General features: G+C 44.5%; 1 protein-coding gene across 5 annotated transcripts in view; it reads right to left on the bottom strand.

The window, feature by feature from the left end:
* Positions 1–1,185: 1,185 nt before the first annotated feature.
* LOC111963471 (F-box only protein 34) overlaps positions 1,186–20,302 on the bottom strand; it is a 30,807-nt gene continuing 11,690 nt past the window's right edge. For 3 of the 5 annotated variants that reach the window (XM_023986932.2, XM_023986934.2, XM_023986933.2), the window contains exons 2-3: positions 12,164–12,390; positions 1,186–5,181 (exon numbers count right to left, since the gene is read on the bottom strand). In XM_023986932.2, coding sequence (XP_023842700.1) covers positions 2,664–5,181; positions 12,164–12,267 — 2,622 coding nt within the window. In that variant the 5' untranslated portion in view covers positions 12,268–12,390 and the 3' untranslated portion in view covers positions 1,186–2,663. Of the gene's footprint in view, positions 8,792–12,163; positions 12,391–20,302 lie in introns of those variants that run through there. The other 2 variants (XM_070443425.1, XM_070443426.1) reach the window with 2 other exon arrangements.

Genomic DNA, 20,302 nt, shown 5'->3' with positions numbered 1-20,302 from the left:
TTACACAGGCAACTCAATTCTGATCTTTTTTTCAACTAATTTGTCTTTTGATCAATTAAATCAGCTGTGGAAAAAGATCTGTGATTGGTCAAAAGACCAATTAGTGAAGAAAAAAAATCTGAATTAGGCTTTGTGAACTCAGCCATAGTAACCTTTGCTTGCTGGTAAATCTATTTATTTTGTATGGCAGGCAGGCACAGACTACGGTGTACATGAAATACACACGGCATGCTAGTACTCAGATTTAAGAGAGCTCTAACAAGTTTGGATTTAGAAGATGATCAGCATCAAAACCACAGAATATTTTATTGCCAAGCCTCCCGGGTGGCGCAGTGGTCTAGGGCACTGCATCGCAGTGCTAGCTGCGCCACCAGAGTCTCTGGGTTCGCGCCCAGGCTCTGTCGCAGCCGGCCGCAACCGGGAGATCCGTGGGGCGACGCACAATTGGCATAGCGTCGTCCGGGTTAGGGAGGGTTTGGCCGGTAGGGAGGGTTGGGCCGGTAGGGATATCCTTGTCTCAGTATGTAAAAATGTATGCACTCTACTGTAAGTCGCTCTGGATAAGAGCGTCTGCTAAATGACTAAAATGTAAATGTAAGCCTTATTCATCCCCTAGCTGTGACTTAAGGGCACCTGAAATGATAAGAAAATGATTGCATGTGACCATTTCAGGAGGCAGACAAGTCCAGCCCTGGTTCATATTAGCACCCTTTGTTTGGTACATTGCTTACTCATCTCACCTTCCCTTTTAAAATGGACAGTCCAGACCCTTTGAGAAAGCAATTTTTATATTAAAATTATAAAATTGACAAGCAGTGAATCTCCCTCAACTGTTTGACTAAATATCAACTTCCAGAAATTCATTTTCACAGCAAGGCATAGATTTAGCTTTTATAATTCCGTTGTGATCTTTTCCAACACACCTGGACCCTAACCAATTCCCCTTGCCCCAGTGAAAGGCAAGCATACCAACCAGCTCTACAGTACAGACCTTAAGTTGTGAAGAACACAACATTGACAATTGAATGTTATTGAATGACCTCAAGATGTGATAAATGGAAAGTGACATATATAGTCCCTCCATATATTCATAAAGTCAATATTCAGTAAAGAAAAATAATACATTTTATGTTGTAACAGTTACACTTCCTTTCAGTTTAAAAGAGACAATGAATAGGTAGGGTATGACAGTTAAAACCTCCGAATTAAATGCGCTTTATTGGAAGTAAAATGCATTTACAGAGAATACAGCAGGAATATACAACAAAGTAAAAAAAAATATCTGGGAGCAAACTACTTTTAGAGACCATTATTTTTCCCATTTGTCATCAAGCCTGATTCTTTTTCTTTTAGATCATGTCCAGTTAAAGTCATTGTAAAGAACAGAGACACTGAGGTGACATTTCCCATGTTTCCCTTCAAGAAGTTATAGCATTATAAAAAGAGGGATATTAATAACAAACTCGTCCCAAATGGCACTCTTTTCCCTATATAATAACGCACTACTTTTGACCAGAGCCTTATGGGCCCTAGTCAAAAGTAGTGCATTATATAGGGAAAAGTGTACCATTTCCAACACACATAAAAAATAAAAATAAATGGTAGAGAAAAAAAATTGCGAGCGGCTAATAAGCATATGGGTTACAGACTGGGTTATACATCTGGGACCCACTGCAAAAAAAAAAACACCCAATAATAATTCAGCATTATACACATGACAGGGTAAATAACTTTTTCTTTTTACCAAACCGAAGCTAATAAATGCATTCAAGTCAAGTCATAGATACTCGTGCTGCTTGTCACTCTTATTCTCCCTGTTTTTGATATAGGACTCTGTAGCACTATGTACAATGTAAACACAACCGGGCACAGAACAAACTAGTTTCAATCAGATCCAAAACCGACAACAAAGCCTCTCTGACCCGGAGCCTGATACAGTGGAGTGGGGATATATATTCCGTTACCCAAATGGTGCCCTATTCCCTATATAGTGCACTACCTTTGACCAGAGTCCTGTGGGTGCCTTATATAGGGAATATAGTGCCATTTGGGAAGCAACCGGGATATGGAATAGGGTTGATTCACATTTTGCATAAACCGAGGACCTGCAGCCATGTATGTACTCACTTAGACAACATAATACACACACTGAGTAAATCACTTGTGGGTGGGATACACTGCATAACATTGATAGGCTTTACCTTGACTAAAGTATCTATTCCAATGTAACGGTCGGTTGATGCATAAGGAAAGAGCTATGGTAAGGAGGGACACATTAAGCATCAACACTGAAGAGAAAGATTAATTAAAGCGCTTCTCTTCAACACACTTAGAACCAGAGTTTATGCTTCAACCCAAAACATTGAAGCAAGTAAATAGAATACCCTGACAGAATCCTTTGAGGATTGAGAATTCTGACCACGGTTAAAGTGCTCACAATCTCAGAGGACCTGAGGGGTTAGAGGTCAGGGGTCAGGAAAATGTTGGGGGGGAAGGGGTAAAGGAAGAGATCCAGCGATTCCTCATCAGTATCAGCAACATGGTTTCCCTCAAACTCCCCACAAATAAATGCACATGCACATATGGCGACAGACAGACATCAGCCCTCAGACAAAATAAAGCGCACAGAAGCCAAGTCAGTTCTCCTCCCATTGTCTGTACCACTACTCCTCAGAGACCTCCCTGGGTTTCTTATAGATTGGCATGTTGATACTATGGAAGGCGGGCACCCAGCGGTTGTCATGTAGACCGACGTTGCAGCCGGGCGTGTCTTTGCGGGAGCCGTGGCAACACATCCAGTACCCGGGGCCGTAGGGCAGCGCCTGGCAGTAGGGCTTGTGGTGCCAGCGGCAGAGGGACACGTCTCCGCGCCCGTACCGCTTTTTACACTGCTTGCAGGGATCGTCTTTGTAGCGGGGGTCGCACACCCAGCGGGAGTCTGCGGGGCGCACGCCGTAGCTCTCGATGATGAACTTGAAAAAGTGGCAGGTGCACTTGAGCGCGGCCAGGCTCTCTGTGGGCAGCAGGCAGAAGATCTTGATGATGATGTGGTGAGGCAGGAAGGACATGTACTGCTGGGGTTCCAGAAGCAGCTGGATCTTAAAGCGCATCTCCAGGAACTCGTGAGACACCATGCGGCGCAGGGGGAAAGGCACTGTCTCACACCGGCTAACATCACTCCCCTCTTCCTCACTCACCGCCTCTTCGGCCCAGTTCTCACTATGTGATATGGGTTCAGGGAGGAGAGAAGTGATAGAAGGGTCACAGGGCTGAATCTTGGAGGGTTCTGCTGAGTCTCTGGTGGGTTTAGGGCTGGATTCCATGTCCTGGGGGGTGTGTGTGTGGGTGGGAATATTGTCTGTGTGTGGGAGTGTGTGTTCAAGTACCACCTGTGAGGGCAGAGTGTGTGAGAAGAACAGCATGCCTGGGAGGGGCTCCTCACACTGTAGTTTACTACTGCTCTCTGTACTGCTGGCTCTGGCCTGCTCTGACAGGAGCTGGAAGTGCAGGTTCTGCACAGACTCTACAGCCCTGTTCTTCTTCTGCTGCCCCAGGCCCTGGGCCTCACAGCTCTCATCTGGCTCTCTGACGACAGAGGCGCCACACCCAGAGTCCACGCTGCGAGACGGAGAGGCTGAGTCAGAGGTGCTGGAAGCCAACTGGGCAGCTTCACGGCAGCTGCTGGGAGCTAGTTTGTCCGTGTGGCTGGTGCTAGCAGAGGGATAGCCAGTAGAGGGACTAGCGTGGCGGTGCGGCACCCTGGTCGTCTCCTCTAGTCCATGATGGGGCCCGGTGGGAGACTGAGATGGAGGTGGCTGGGCTGAGATGGAGAAGGCATCTGCTCCTGCCAGTAGCACCCGGCCCACCCTCCTCCGCAGGCTGTTGTTGCGCGATAGGCTGTTGTTGCGTGAGAGGTTGTTGCGCGTGAGGCTGTTGCGTGAGAGCTCTCCTCCAGATCTGGACCCTTCCCTTCTAACACTCTGGTGCTTCAGGCACTCTGACTCCAGCTTGGCCACCATGTCTGACACCTTTACACATTCTGCCTCCTCATCTGTCCCCTGGGCATTCTGGTCTGGGGCTCTGGGCTGCTGAGGCTCTAGGGTCAGTGACAGCCCCCTGGTTAAGGTAATGCTTGTGGAGCTCCGCAGAGACACAGGCTTAGAGTCCACCTGCTTGTCGCTGGCTCTCTGCTCCAAGAAGGCCACCAACTCCACCACAGAGAGAGCCTTGTCAGTCCCAGTCTCACTCACCTCCTCACCCTCTACCCTACACACCTGCTCCCCACCCACCCGTACAACCACCTCCCCACACTCAGGCACTCTGGGGCTCTCTCTGAGGCAGAGGGTCACCTCTACAGGGCTGTTCTCAGTGGGGCTCAGTGTCTCCAGGGCTCCGGATGACTGTCTGTCTCGGTCCTGGTGGTGCCCCTGAGACCCTGACCTCCTCCTGCGCTTGGCCACAGAGCCACCCTCGTCCTCCCAGCAGCTCTTCATCTTCACAGACACGGTCCTCACCGGGCTGCTGCTCACCAAGTCCTCACCGGCTTCTCTGACAGGCTCTCCATCGCCACCGTTCACCAGGCTGCCACGGCACTGGGGCGAGGCGAAGATGGCGATCTTCTCCTTGGTGTTGCCAGGCTTGATGACAGCCCAGATTTCCAGCGGTCCCTCTCTGTCCTCCCCTTCATAAGAGATTCTGAAGGAGGCCTCCTGGTTCTCAGAGCCCACTGAGCCTGTAGAAGAGGTGGTGCAGGTGGAGAGTAGCAGGGAGGAGGGGGTGTTGCAGGAGGTGGTCTTGGAGATTTTACTCTGGGCCCAGGTGGCACTACTGTGGAATACATCCCCCTCGGACTCACTCAGCCTCGAGGTCTGCAGCCCACTGCCACTGTTGCCGTGGTTATTATTACTGTTGTTGAGGTGGTTGGAGCCACTGTTGTCATTACTGCAGCACTGCAGGGTGTTGGTGGATATGACACTGAGGGGGTAGCAGGCCGTACCCTGGCCTAGCCCATTGCTTATCGGACCAACCAGGGTCACTGCCGGGCGGACCCCCCACACTGTCCTCTGTGACAGGACCCCCTGCTGGCTCACATGAAGGCCTCTCTGGCTGTCTTGACTGGACTCAAGGTGGATCTCTTTCTTCTGCAGTTTGGGGTGTTGCTTGAGATGCATGGCTGCAACCCTGGAACAGAAGGAAATTAATGAGTTACTGTGGTACATGTGATGTGACCGTCTGACCAGGGGCCTGTTCAGGAGGATGCAATGTCAGAGAATATTCATAGAAGGCAGAATAGCTATTTAAGTCAGCTCTAGTGATTATATTTGTATCTGACACATTCTGAACATTTTGCTTTTGGCACGGAGCTGCAGAAGGAGAGGAGACGAGGCCAGGAGGAGAACGTTTGCCATGCCTGTGCCTAACAAACCCCCCGGCAAAACCTCCCTTAGGAAAACACTAACAGTCAAAAAGTGTTGGGCTTGCCTTGAAGACTACTGTAGCTAGCCAGCCTACTTTAGATTGGCGTAAGATGGCGTCAAGTTTGCATTATCAGAGGTTGTTAAAGTAAAGACTCAACCATTTCAAAATGTTATATTGTTTTTGTGCATCACAGAGTGATGTTCTATCAATTTCCTGTGTAATTTCATGTGTATCTGAGTTATTGGAGTTCAAGCAGGCCGAAATCCATCCGGTATGACGTAGCACTGTGATAAAGCAATGCTCTCACTGCACTGGAAGTTAATAGGAATACAACTCTTAGATGGTGAAAACGTCTATCATACATGTCAGATTTCAATACTGGCCGATTTCATAACATGAGAGAACGTCTTCTCTTGAATGAGCCATTGATGATATTGTTGCGATATTACCAAGAGAAGTTTGTAATTTAACAGAGGGTCTAACACATTTCTTCTATTTGTCTGCCTCTTCAGTCCAGGGTGCATTGCATGGTGCCATTGCAAATGTCAGACTCCACTGAGTGGTACATCGACCTGCAGGTGAGATTGTAGACTCCTAAATTGATAGCGCAGTTTGTTTTAGCAAGTTGGTTAGGACATCTACTTTCTGAATGACTGAGTAATTTCTGAGTAATTTTCCCAACAATTGTTTACAGACAGATTATTTCACTGTATCACAATTCCAGTGGGTCAGAAGTTTACATACACTAAGTTGACTTTGCCTTTAAACAGCTTGGAGAATTCCAGAAAAGGATTTCATGGATTTAGAAGCTTCTGATAGGCTAATTGACATCATTTGAGTCAATTGGAGATGTACATGTGGATGTATTTCAAGGCCTACCTTCAAACTCAGTGCCTCTTTGCTTGACATCATGGGAAAATCATAAGAAATCAGCCAAGACCTCAAAAGAAAAATTGTAGACCTCCACAAGTCTGCCTCATCCTTGGGAGCAATTTCCAAACGCCTGAAGGTACCACGTTCATCTGTACAAACAATAGTACGCAAGTATAAACACCATGGGACCACGCAGCCGTCATACCGCTCAGGAAGGAGAAGCGTTCTGTCTCCTAGAGATGAACGTACTCTGGTGCAAAAAGTGCAAATCAATCCCAGAACAACAGCAAAGGACCCTGTGAAGATGCTGGAGGAAACGGGTACAAAAGTATCTATATCCACAGTAAAAACAAGTCCTATATCGACATAACCTTAAAGGCCGCTCAGCAAGGAAGAAGCCACTGCTCCAAAACCGCTATAAAAAAGCCAGACTATGCTTTGCAACTGCACATGGGGACAAAGATCATACTTTCTGGAGAAATGTCCTTTGGTCTGATGAAACAAAAATAGAACTGTTTGGCCATAATGACCATCGTTTTGTCTGGAGGAAAAAGGGGGACGCTTGCAAGCCGGAGAACACCATCCCAACCGTGAAGTACGGGGGTGGCAGCATCATGTTGTGGGGGTGCTTTGCTGCAGGAGGGACTGGTGCACTTCACAAAATAGGTGGCATCTTGAGGGAAGGAAAATTATGTGGATATACTGAAGCAATATCTCAAGACATCAGTCAGGAAGTTAAAGCTTGGTCGCAAATGGGTCTTCCAAATGGACAATGACCCCAAGCATACTTCCAAAGTTGTGGCAAAATGGCGTCAGGACAACAAAGTCAAAGTATTGGAGTGGCCATCAAAGCCCTGACCTCAATTCCATAGAACATTTTTGGGCAGAATTGAAAAAGCGTGTGCGAGCAAACCTGACTCGGTTACACCAGTTCTGTCAGGAGGAATGGGCCAAAATTCACCCAACTTATTTTGGGAAGCTTGTGGAAGGCTACCCGAAATGTTTGACCAAAGTTAAACAATTGAAAGGCAACGCTACCAAGTACTTATTGAGTGTATGTAAACTTCTGACCCATTGGGAATGTGATGAAAGAAATAAAAAGCTGAAATAAATAATTCTCTACTATTATTCTGACATTTCAGATTCTCAAAATAAAGTGGTGATCCTAACTGAGCTAAGACAGGGAATATTTACTAGGATTAAATGTCAGGAATTGTGAAAAACTGAGTTGAAATATATTTGGCAAAGGTGTATGTAAACTTCCGACTTCAACTGTACTTCACATGCTGATATTAACTTTGGTAGAGAGAGCATTGTGGGTGTTGTAGTCTACTTGAGCTGCAACAGATTCCCACAATGCTTTTCATGTTGCTACCAACATTATGACAATGAATTTGTCACAAAAACATTGTTCTCACATAACGTTATGTAACACTAAATTATAGTAATGGGTGGTTTTGGGTGGATTCTTCCTTTAATGCAGCCTGTTTCCTAAGCTTATCTATGAGAGATCTTTCATCCTAATGATAAGACAGTGAGAAGGAGCAGAGCTCCATGCCTTGGAATGGATAGCTCAGAACCAGATGACCCTATTGTTCACACTGCACAGTTTTAGTCCCAAATGGCACCATATTCCCTACATAGGGCTCTGGTCAGAAGTAGTGTACTACGGGCCCTGGTCAAAAGTAGTGCACTAAATAGGGAATAGGGTGCTATTTGGGACACATTAAGTGTCTTGGTCATGGAACGGCGTGTCACACTAAACCTCAACACAAGGACTGCTGTTCCCCCAGCCCATCCTCCCTCTGCTCCGACACAATGGGTGCAGAGCCTTCAAGTCAAGACACAGCTGGGCCGCTAAACAGGCCCTCTCAGCTGACCTAGCCCCTGATACACCTAACACACACACTCTAAATTCAAGGGCTTTATTGGCATGGGAAACATATGTTAACAAAGCAAGTCTCTCTCTCTCGCTCTCTGTCACAGACACAGGACATGACTTCAAGCAGCCGCAGTGGGACAGGACAGACAGGCCCTAGTCCTCACAGCCTTACAGGCACAAGTGCATATAAGGCATTCTTCACTGCAGCCCTGGAACTCTGATAATGGGGGACAGAAGGGAGGGGAGGTGGGGCACCTCACATAACCAATTCAGGGATGGCATGCAGGGGTGGGGGAGGTGTTAGAGGGCAACAAGGTGACAGCAAAGGCACTGGCTGCTTCTCAAAACGGCACCCAATTCCCTATATAGTGCACTAATCTCGACCAAGGTCCATAAGGTATATAGGGAATCGGCTGTCATTTGGGATGCACACTGCTTTCTAGGGGTGGGGTTGGGTTGGCTTCATCTACTCATTGGCTAGCTGGTGAGTGTGTAAAGCAGTGTGTCAAGGAAAGAAAAATTGCAGCCTGTTGTTGTGTGTCCTTGAAAGGCCTGCAGTAGCCCCCGTCACTCTCCTCTCCTTTCTTCTCTCCCACCAGTCCCAGTGTTCTCACTGCTCTATGGAAACCGACAGAAGGAATTCATGTGTCAGGTCAGTATCACGTTGTGTGTATACACACACGGGCAGTCACAGCAACAAGTTAAGAGTGGCACCAATGTCAACATGGCTCATATTATATCTCCATGGCAACAACTACACTAAGACTTGCACTACTGGCACAATACTCCAACTTTCACTTCCTGGTTTCAATGACAACACTGCCTTGGCAGCACTTAAGCAGGCAGGAGGCACAGCTTTCAAGCCAGGGCAAAGATTGTGTTCCTCATTAACCCAGATAAACCAGACTAATTCACCATGTCCCAACAGTCTGTTTCTGCCATTGTCATGCCAACCCCTTGTCATTCATTGTCATGGCAAACAAGGGGTGTATGCCTGGAGAGGAGCCAACTCAGGAGTGTATTATTCAGTGAGGTGAAACATTCAGAAACCTTGCAGATAGAAATGTAAGGAAGAGAGATGCTGAAATGACTCCCTATTCTAGATGACAGAATGTGTTGTTCTACACAATATATTTCCATGTGAATGTTTTGTAATGTTGTAGTTGCACCCTCCTAAACAGGCCCCTGGTCTGGCACGCCAAGATTTACTGTTGCTTATTATTACACAACCTGGCCAGAAGAGACACTCCCCTTCCCAGCAGTGTTCAGACCCTACACAGAGGCTGCGTCTCAAATGGCACCCTATTCCCTATATAGGGGTCTTGTCAAAATTAATGCACTATATTGGGACTAGGTGTCATTTGGGGGACACCCCCTAGACATTTCTCAATGCCTTGGACTGTGCCTAAAACACATCAGCGCTAATGGCAATTTGAGGGAGAAGTCTAACTTAGCATTAGGTAAAAAGAAAACAAGCGGTCTGAAGTGAAAAGCACAACAGAACTGGCCCTGGGTAGACTGGGGGGTGAGTCATGGGCTCTGATGGGGTGAGCTCATGGATGAACTCAGCGAAAGAGAGCAGCTTCAATTTAACAACCTTTTTTCGCTCCCTCTCCTTCCCTCTTTCAAGAGTCCATGACTTCTTCAGCATGGGGCGCTGCCAGGGAACTGATCCAAATTCAAAAGTATGAAGTCACATGAGGGTCTGTGTCCCAAATGTCACCCTTCTTGACACACCCTTCTCCCAGAGACCTATGGGACCTGGTCAAAAGTAGTGCACTATATACAGAATAGGGTCAATTTGGGACAAACCCAAGCAATCAGAGTCTGAGGCTCTGCCTGCTGCAATTATGGTGTAACATCACATCATGTTCTTCCTGAGGCGAGGCAGGGAGCTAGTGGGCTTCAGACCTGGGTTCAAATACTACTCTTGGGCAGCCTGAAGCACAGCACGGGCCTGTGTCATAAAGAAATGAGTCGTCATTTACATACGAAGTAACCACAATATACTTTTATCTGGCTAGGTAAACAAACACCAAACAAATAAAGCTGTACGATTTGGACAAAAAAATCTAATTTCTATTTTTTGGCCCAGATATTGCAATTACGAATTGAGGTTTTCTAAAACTTGGGTGACAACATAGCAATTCCATCAGACATGGATAAAACAAGTGTCAGGGTAGAGATCATCACTTCTGATATGAGATCAGTTGAATTAATACATCCTGTGCTAAATTAATACAAAGCCAAATGAAACAAACCCTTTCCAACATCGTTATTGGCTACAGATAAGATTACACACCTACATCCCCAAACATGATCAAAGTATAGTGTGTTATAAGCACAGCAATTATTAATTGATGAATAACATAAATTCTTAATTCCTATTTTACCATTATGAGTTCTGAAATAACCTAAGAATTATTTATTCAGGCACCCATAGGCTGCAGATGGAATAGGAAGCTTATGATTGTGTAATTATGTGCAAATAAGCTCAATCATTATTATAATTGAAATGATAAAAATGCCATAGACATGAGTCTTGACAAGTCATTCAACACGACATGTTACAACTTCTCCCTTAATTTTGTTATAGTGTTGGAATGGCGACTTGGGAGAAACATGTGCGAGAAGGAATCTTGCATCTCCCGTCCAGCTTGTTTATCATCTTCCTAAAGCAGTCTTTGCTGGCTGTCAATAGGAAACATGTCTTTGACTATGTGATAGGCTCAGTGATTTCTATGCGTCTACGGGATGTTTTTCGTAGGGTGTTAACACTTAAATGCATTGGCAATCAATGCCTGTTTAACGCTGGTGGCAAGTTGTGGCTGATGGGCCTTGCTGCTATTGGGCACTTGTTTTACCATGCAATTGTGGTAAAGTAGGGGATGGTTATACTTTAAATTATTGAATACATTTGTCGTATTGCCTCGTTGTCACCACAACAGAGGCACTTTTTGCACAACACTTGCATTTGTTTGACATCGGTGTGCCTGTAGCAGAAATACTGTCATACCACTGAAGATGCGCCATATCGAAGTTCTCGTTAGCACTCATGTTTTCGACGACACACTGAGGTAAAGACAGATTTTAAAAATCTAATACTGTACCAGACAGAAGCGAAAACCCAGACACGGGGCTATAAAGCTGAAGCATCCGTTTAGAACGTTTCTCACCACCAAATATGGTAGTGAGAGGAAGTCCAGTCGCAGGTAGTGGGAGAGGATGGAACTAGCTAAACTGGGCCGTCATTCTGCAAATTTTATTATCTGTGAAACATCTGATCTCAATCATTTTTTCTGTTCCCAAAACTAGAATCTGTTACACAAACAGTGCACTACGTTTTATAGACTTGACACTTTGCCAAAGTTATTATTATTGTTATTATTTGTTAAAGGAGTGCAAAGTCTAATTGAGTTTGTGCACACGCACACTTCAGAGGAGAGGCATTCCCTAACAGAAATATAAAAATACATGCTACAATGTGCCAATAAGACATCGCTAGCTTGTGCTTGGCCCACCTACTTGCTTGTTCTGCCCACTATGCTTCATTTGCTCCCACTGTAAACGCCACAGATGAACAATCTTGGGTTAGTTATAAATATCTTTGACTGTACTGTCTGTCTTTGGTAAAGACAGACTCTCTCCTCACCAGCATCTAAGTGCACGCTCTAAGCGGGGACGCTTGTGATTGGTCAGCATCCACTGTGTATGTAGAGAGTGAATGGAGTCTAGCGCATCTCATAGGAGGTACTGTAGATCTAGTTCTCTATTAACAGTGTCAAAGAAGAAAAATCTCATGTCAATATTGCAATGAATTCAATTAATCGTGCAGCCCTACAAACAAAGCATGAATTGTAGCCTTACTTGCCCATAAACTACTTTAAACATAAGGAGCCAGGTATGTCGTTTGGGTGAGCTGTCCCTTTAACTGCGCAGTAGGTAAGTAGAGTGGTGATTTGTGRGKGGGGGGGGGGGGGGGGKKCTTACCTCCAGGCTGACTGCAGCAGGTTGGGTGGTGGTGGTTTCCTAGGTTCCCTGTGAGAGGCGGCAGTAGCGCTGCAGTAACTCATAGATTCACATCTCTCAGGCATTCCCTCCAGTCCAGTGAGACTGGTGTGGCGACGGACGCTTCTCTCCCGTCTTCTCCCACAACCCCCTGGTCGTCTGCAGGCCACAATCTGATGAGTTTACAACTCAGGGTCCCACCCAACACACTGTAGGGAAACAGGTACAGGATGTCCAGTTTATTACACAGTTCAGTTTCAGACCACCTTGCCTAGGAAGGAACATGGCTGTGTGTGTTATGCCGACATAACGACAATTAAATTATCCAACAATCATAAGTGAATAACCCTGGCCTCCCACGAACAATGATCTGAAGAACTGCCTAAGTCAATGAGCCCAGGGCCGATTCAGAAGCAAACACCTCATGACAGAACGCAGCCTGACAGATCAGTTGCAACAAGTAAATATACTAGCAAAATACACAAAAAATATTTTTTAAATTCCCACAAAGTTGTTCTATTGAATGAATGGCTTATGGGCAATTTCACAGTAACATAATTACACAGACTCAGTTGTACTTTGAACAATTTACAAAGAAAATTTCACAAAAACATTTACTGGAAGAACTGTGCAAATGCAAAGTTTGGTAACAGAATTAATGTCAAATCTCCCTCAGTTTACTTACGCTACGTTTTCCAAAAACTGTTAAAAAAGGTGCACTATGCAGAAATCGCGCCGCCATTTCCTGGTTGCAAAAATTCTAATAGTTTGCCTAAAACAAGCATAGAGAATGTAGATAATCATTGTACCATCTAAACCGGTGTGAAATATATTTCCAATAGCCAAAGATCGTATTTTCATCTGTTTGAAGCTGGTAAAAGTAAAAAAGAAGCATAAACTAAACTTAACAGGAAGCATAGAAATAAAGCCCAGAACAGATCTACCACTTTAGACTTTCTTTCAATGAGATTTACAGATCTATAACTAAAATTTCTATGTTAATCTGGTCTGGGTCGCCCCAAAAGTTACATATTGCAGCTTTAAACATCTACTCCGCATTAAGATTCAAAGATATTTGCAGAAAGAATGGGGTATCAGCTAGGACATGACACCCTGAGTTAAGAAAAAAAAAGTGTTATTGAACTACAGTTGGTAAAGTGAATTTACATCTGGTAACAGAATTACTGTACTATACAGAAATTCATCATTATGGATATGTACAGTGGGGAGAACAAGTATTTGATACACTGCCGATTTTGCAGGTTTTCCTACTTACAAAGCATGTAGAGGTCTGTCATTTTTATCATAGGTACACTTCAACTGTGAGAGACGGAATCTAAAACAAAAATCCAGAAAATCACATTGTATGATTTAAGGGTAATTTAATTTGCATTTTATGCATACTTAAGGATTTGATCATCTACCAACCAGTAAGAATTCCGGCTCTCACAGAACCTGTTAGTTTTTCTTTAAGAAGCCCTCCTGTTCTCCACTCATTACCTGTATTAACTGCACCTGTTTGAACTTGTTACCTGTATAAAAGACACCTGTCCACACACTCAATCAAACAGACTCCAACCTCTCCACAATGGCCAAGACCAGAGAGCTGTGTAAGGACATCAGGGATAAATTGTAGACCTGTACAAGGCTGGGATGGGCTACAGGACAATAGCCAAGCAGCTTGGTGAGAAGGCAACAACTGTTGGCACAATTATTAGAAAATGGAAGAAGTTCAAGATGACGGTCAATCACCCTCGGTCTGGGGCTCCATGCAAGATCTCACCTCGTGGGGCATCAATGATCATGAGGAATGTGAGGGATCAGCCAGAACTACACGGCAGGACCTGGTCAATGACCTGAAGAGAGCTGGGACCACAGTCTCAAAGAAAACATTAGTAACCACACTACGCCGTCATGGATTAAAATCCTGCAGCGCACGCAAGGTCCCCCTGCTCAAGCCAGCGCATGTCCAGGCCCGTCTGAAGTTTGCCAATGACCATCTGGATGATCCAGAGAGGAATGGGAGAAGGTCATGTGGTCTGATGAGACAAAAATAGAGCTTTTTGCTCTAAACTCCACTCGCTGTGTTTGGAGGAATAGAAGGATGAGTACAACCCCAAGAACACCATCCCAACCGTGAAGCATGGAGGTGGGAAACATCATTCTTTGGGGATGCTTTTCTGCAAAGGGGACGGACGACTGCACCGTATTGAGGGAGGATGATGGGGCCATGTATCGCGAGATCTTGACCAACAACCTCCTTCCCCTCAGTAAGAGCATTGAAGATGGGTCGTGGCTGGGTCTTCCAGCATGACAACGACCCGAAACACACAGCCAGGGCAACTAAGGAGTGGCTCCGTAAGAAGCATCTCAAGGTCCTGGAGTGGCCTAGCCAGTCTCCAGACCTGAACCCAATAGAAAATCTTTGGAGGGAGCCGAAAAGTCCGTATTGCCCAGCGACAGCCCCGAAACCTGAAGGATCTGGAGAAGTCTGTATGGAGAGTGGGCCAAAATCCCTGCTGCAGTGTGTGCAAACCTGGTCAAGAACTTACAGGAAACGTATGATCTCTGTAATTGCAAACTAAGGTTTCTGTACCAAATATTAAGTTCTGCTTTTCTGATGTATCAAATACTTATGTCATGCAATAAAATGCAAATTATTTACTTAAAAATCATACAATGTGATTTTCTGGATTTTTGTTTTAGATTCCGTCTCTCACAGTTGAAGTGTACCTATGATAAAAATGACAGACCTCTACATGCTTTGTAAGTAGGAAAACTTGCAAAATCGKCAGTGTATCAAATACTTGTTCTCCCCACTGTATATCATTCTCGTCATGGTGATGTATCCTGAATAGGTACACAAAAAGGTAGAAATATGCAATATCCTTCTGTATGTTTGGATATTATTCTAAACACTGGCTATTTTTGTAATGAGTTCCGCCCCCAAAACAAGACTACATTTGGTTGGTCCTGACCAGACCAAATCAATCAGACGTCTATGTTTGGACATCACAGTAAACTGCATTGTTGGTTAAGGGCTTGTAAGTCAGCATTTCACTGTAAGGTCTACCTACACCTGTTGTATTCAGTGCAAGTGACAAATAACATTTGATTTGTGTAAAGAACAGTAGATATATTCAGTAAAGTACATTACTGTACTCCACAGTACATTACTGTACTCCACAGTACTATTCTTTACTTCACTGTAATGTTCTCTGTGCTGTACTTTTCTCTACAATGCCAGTGGAAGGGAGGACAGTAGCAGGTGACCCAACTCTGGTGTGTGACTACTTTGATTTCCCATTGTTGCCAATTCAATTGCAGTAATTCCGTTACAGATTTTTCAGTAATTCCATAACAGATACACCTAATAATTCATAAACATAAATTATCACACTAATTGGTAGGTCTACCTTTAATTGTTACTTCTGTGAACGTTCATTATCCTCCCTCATGGGGGAGAGAAATTTAAAAATATCAGAAAGATGTGGGTTTTTGGTAATGGAGTTACAAGGCAATGTTTCTTAAACTTACAGAAGGCAAATCATTTATCCAAAACTAAATATGTGTTGATATCAGTTGGAAGGGGTCATCAACATTAGTGAAAGCCAGAAAGTCTCAAGACCCCTTTTCCATCTGTTTGACCAGAAATCAAATTGATGAAAAAAAAAAAAATGGGGAAAAAATATTAAAATATATATATTCCTTAAATAAATTTAAAAAATGTTGCTTTCATTTGACACGCTCCTATGAACTTCACATGTTGGCGCTCATGGCTCCTTTTAGATGGAAATGCCCTTATGTAATGCAAACCTGGCACTTTCTTCTAACAAAAACAGACAAAAGGAAAAACAACCAGATGCCTTTACATGGTTTACAATGCATTTTTGTGGTTTAACCACCTTCGTATTGAATTCCCTTAAGCCTCATTTCTAAGACAATCCAATATGAATCTAATGGAGACAAATCCTAAAAATAACCCACCATCACTGATCTGTAACAAAAGTCAACCACAGTTGGTTAAAACAACAAAGATGTGGCAGTGCATCAAATTCCCCCCCCCCCCCTTCAACATAAGTCAGAGATCAAACCAAAATGACAGTTTGTAATATTCATTAGCAGTCAGATGACTTAAAAACACAGCAGCCTACATTTAGCCTGGCCTTGTAGTAAACTCTGTAGCTTTGTAAAGACAAAGCAAAAGTATTGAATCCAGTCCAAATGCTCATACAGTATAAATGAACTGAAGGCATGGGCTTCAGTTCAAACTAAGCCAACATTGAAATGGAAACATGCTCACTCTAAGGTTGCATCCCAAATGGCACCCTATCTACTCTCTATTAGTACACTACTTTTGMCCAGGGTCCATATGGTACTGGTCTAAAGTACTGCACTATACAGGGAATAGGGATGCCATTTGGGACATTAAATTAAGCCCTTCCCCCATTCTAATTCGCAGGCTGGGGAAAAACAAGCGCCCAGTTTGTTTTCAAAGAGATATGTCAGCCATGAAGACCAGATAAGCCTGAACAAAAGCTGCTTTGGGAACAGTGGAACAGTGACCAGCCAGGGGACTGGGGGGACGAAGGGACAGAGGGGAGGGGAAACCTGCTCTGCTTACCATCCACTTGGCTAGCTAAAACACAAGATCAGTCACTGAGGGACATGCTTGTACCTCTTGTACACAATGATAATTAAGACTACTGGCCTCATTCCTTTATTATTTTTTAGCCCAGGACAAGTATTTTCAGCACCAATGTGCATATCGTATCAAATCACCCTCCTTTTCTTCATGGACTACTGTCCCTGCCAGGGTGGCTGGATAAGGGTGGAAAAGGAGTTAAATTCCTAAATGTTTGGTTACATTCGAGGGTCAGTACTGGACATGTGATCCTGCATGCTTGCACAATTGTATCTGTTGAGAACCCTGATAAAGAACTGATGTAGCCTAGCAAGCCTACAAAATTAGCATTCAATGTACAATAAAAACATGTTCAGCTAGCATGTTAATCAATAACATCCACATATTTACAAATGGGTGATGGATACGAGGCAGGCTGAGGCGACACCACTTTCAAGTTACGATTGATTAGACACTGGCCAATAGTAAGCAGAGAGTTAAGGCTATATAGACAGGAGGGAAAACAGAACACTGGTCCATTGAATGTTTTTCAGCACATCGCAGCAGAGAGAGGGGTCTGAGCTGGATAGAGAAGGAAAAGTGCAATAAAACAAAAGTCTCTTGTCTGAGCAAAACATGAACAACAAACTAGGCTACTTCCACAGCGCGTCCCAGCAATGTCTGCTAGAAGATGCATCTGTACAGTTATGGCCAAAAGTTGAGAAAATATTAACTTTCAAAGTTTTCTGCTTCAGTGTCTTTAGATATTTTTGTTACTTTGTTATGTTACTATGGAATACTGAAGTATAATTACAAGCATTACATAAGTGTCAAAGGCTTTTATTGACAATTACATGAAGTTGATGCAAAGAGTCAATATTTGCAGTGTTGACCCTTCTTTTTCAAGACCTCTACAATCCACCCTGGCATGCTGTCAATTAACTTCTGGGCCACATCCTGACTGATGGCAGCCCATTCTTGCATAATCAATGCTTGGCGTTTGTCAGAATTTGTGGGTTTTTGTTTGTCCATCCTCCTCTTGAGGATTGACCACAAGTTCTCAATGGGATTAAGGTCTGGGGAGTTTCCTGGCCATGGACCCAAAATATCGATGTTTTGTTCCCCGAGCCACTTTGTTATCACTTTTGCCTTATGGCAAGGTGCTCCATCATGCTGGAAAAGGCATTGTTCGTCACCATTCCTGGATGGTTGGGAGAAGTTGCTCTCGGAGGATGTGGTGGTACCATTCTTTATTCATGGCTGTGCTCTTAGGCAAAATTGAGTGAGCCCACTCCCTTGGCTGAGAAACATCCTCACACATGAATGGTCTCAGGATGCTTTACTGTTGGCATGACACAGGACTGATGGTAGCGCTCACCTTGTCTTCTCCGGACAAGCTTTTTTCCGGATGCCCCAAACAATCGGAAAGGGGATTCAGAGAAAACGACTTTACCCCAGTCCTCAGCAGTCCAATCCCTGTACCTTTTGCAGAATATCAGTCTATCCCTGATGTTGTTCCTGGAGAGAAGTGGCTTCTTTGCTGCACTTCTTGACATCAGGCCATCCTCCAAAAGTCTTCGCCTCACTGTGCGTGCAGATGCACTCACACCTGCCTGCTGCCATTCCTGAGCAAGCTCTGTACTGGTGGTGCCCCGATCCCGCAGCTGAATCAACTTTGGGAGACGGTCCTGGCGCTTGCAGGACTTTCTTGGGTGCCCTGAAGCCTTCTTCACAACAATTGAACCGCTCTCCTTGAAGTTCTTGATGATCCGATAAATGGTTGATTTAGGTGCAATCTTATTGGCAGCAATATCCTTGCCTGTGAAGCCCTTCTTGTGCAAAGCAATGATGATAGCATGTGTTTCCTTACAGGTAACCATGGTTGACAGAGGAACAAGGATTCCAAGCACCAACCTCCTTTTGAAGCTTCCAGTCTGTTATTCGAACTCAATCAGCATGACAGAGTTCTCTCCAGCCTTGTCCTCGTCAACACTCACACCTGTGTTAACGAGAGAATCACTGACATGATGTCAGCTGGTCCTTTTGTGGCAGGGTTGAAATGCAGTGGAAATGTTTTTTGGGGATTCAGTTTATTTGCATGGCGAAGAGGGACTTTGCAATTAATTGCAATTCATCTGATCACTCTTCATAACAGTCTGGAGTATAAGCAAATTGCCATCATACAAACCGAGGCAGCGGACATTATGAAAATTAATATTTGTGTCATTCAAAACTTTTGGCCACGACTGTACAGTACAGGCCTACTATTATTGAGAAAACATTAATATGACCTCATTTTCAGTCAGACACACAGAATCACTCACCGTGCACAGACAAACAATTCAGGACAAAGGGTGGGAGCTAGGCTTGCAAAATTCTGCAAACTTTCAATAAAATCCCTGGTTCTCACGAAATCCCAGTTGGAGGGAAATAAGCAGGAAATACAGAATTCTCGAATGTGGATTTCAGAAAACCAGGGATTTTATTGAAAGTTCCCAGAATGCAGTGCTAGGAGTCACTACAGAGCCGGGTTCGATCCCAGGAGTARGAGACACGAGGCCGGCACACAATTGGCCCAGTATCGCCCGGGTTAGGGGAGGGTTTGGACGGCCGATGTCCTTGTCCCACCTCACTCGAGCGACTACTTGTGGCGGGCCAGGCGCATGCATGCGACCTTCGGTCGCCAGCTGTACGGCGTTTCCGCTGATACATTGGTGCGGCTGGCTTCCGGGTTAAGCGAGCAGTATCAAAAAGCAGTGCAGCTTGGCGGGGGTCGTGGTTCGGAGGACGCATGGTTCCTGACACTCGCCTCTCCAGAGTACGTATGGGAGTTGCAGCGATGGGAAAAGACTAACTACTAATTGGATATCACGAAAAAGAGATAAAAAAGGTACCCCAAAAAATTGAGGTGAAAGGGAGACAGAGTAGGACTTTAAAGATACAACCTTTTTAAATTTTTACTGTTGAAAAGCAATATCTCAAGTATAAATACAGTGAAGTAAACATACTAAGGTAATTTATTTTATTTTAAACAAACTAGTGTTTAGACAACTGCAAACTTCAAGGAATACGGCATTCAAGGAGTTGGTCTGATAGGAAGTCGTGATGTCATCAGAAAGGCCAGCTCCCACCACTTGTGCCATGTCATGAATTACCTGAACCACCTATTTTGATGTGCCTTTTGTTATGTAAATCAGCTGTTAAATGAGGCGAGAAAGAGACTGGAGTGCCACTAAGTTCACCACCTCCCATTAAACTGATTGGCTTAAAATGACAGGTTTTTGAGGAAGTAAACCGTTGCTGCTTGTGGAGGTGCTGAAGGTTATTGCACATGACATGATTACACTCGTCTTGCAAATACACTTTTAGCCCAAACTTTGTACTTAGGACTGGCCGGCCTGTGATTAACAAGTCAATTGTCTGCGAGAGGAGCTGATGGATTCAAAGGCTCTGTTTTTGCCATGTGGGAAGTAGGCTGTTCAAAGTGTTACAGCAGT

This window comes from Salvelinus sp. IW2-2015, linkage group LG4q.2, assembly GCF_002910315.2.
Source record: "Salvelinus sp. IW2-2015 linkage group LG4q.2, ASM291031v2, whole genome shotgun sequence".
Taxonomy (NCBI): domain Eukaryota; kingdom Metazoa; phylum Chordata; class Actinopteri; order Salmoniformes; family Salmonidae; genus Salvelinus; species Salvelinus sp. IW2-2015.
The sequence above is the reverse complement of the archived record's forward strand: the minus strand, read 5'-3'. Positions and strand labels throughout refer to the sequence as shown.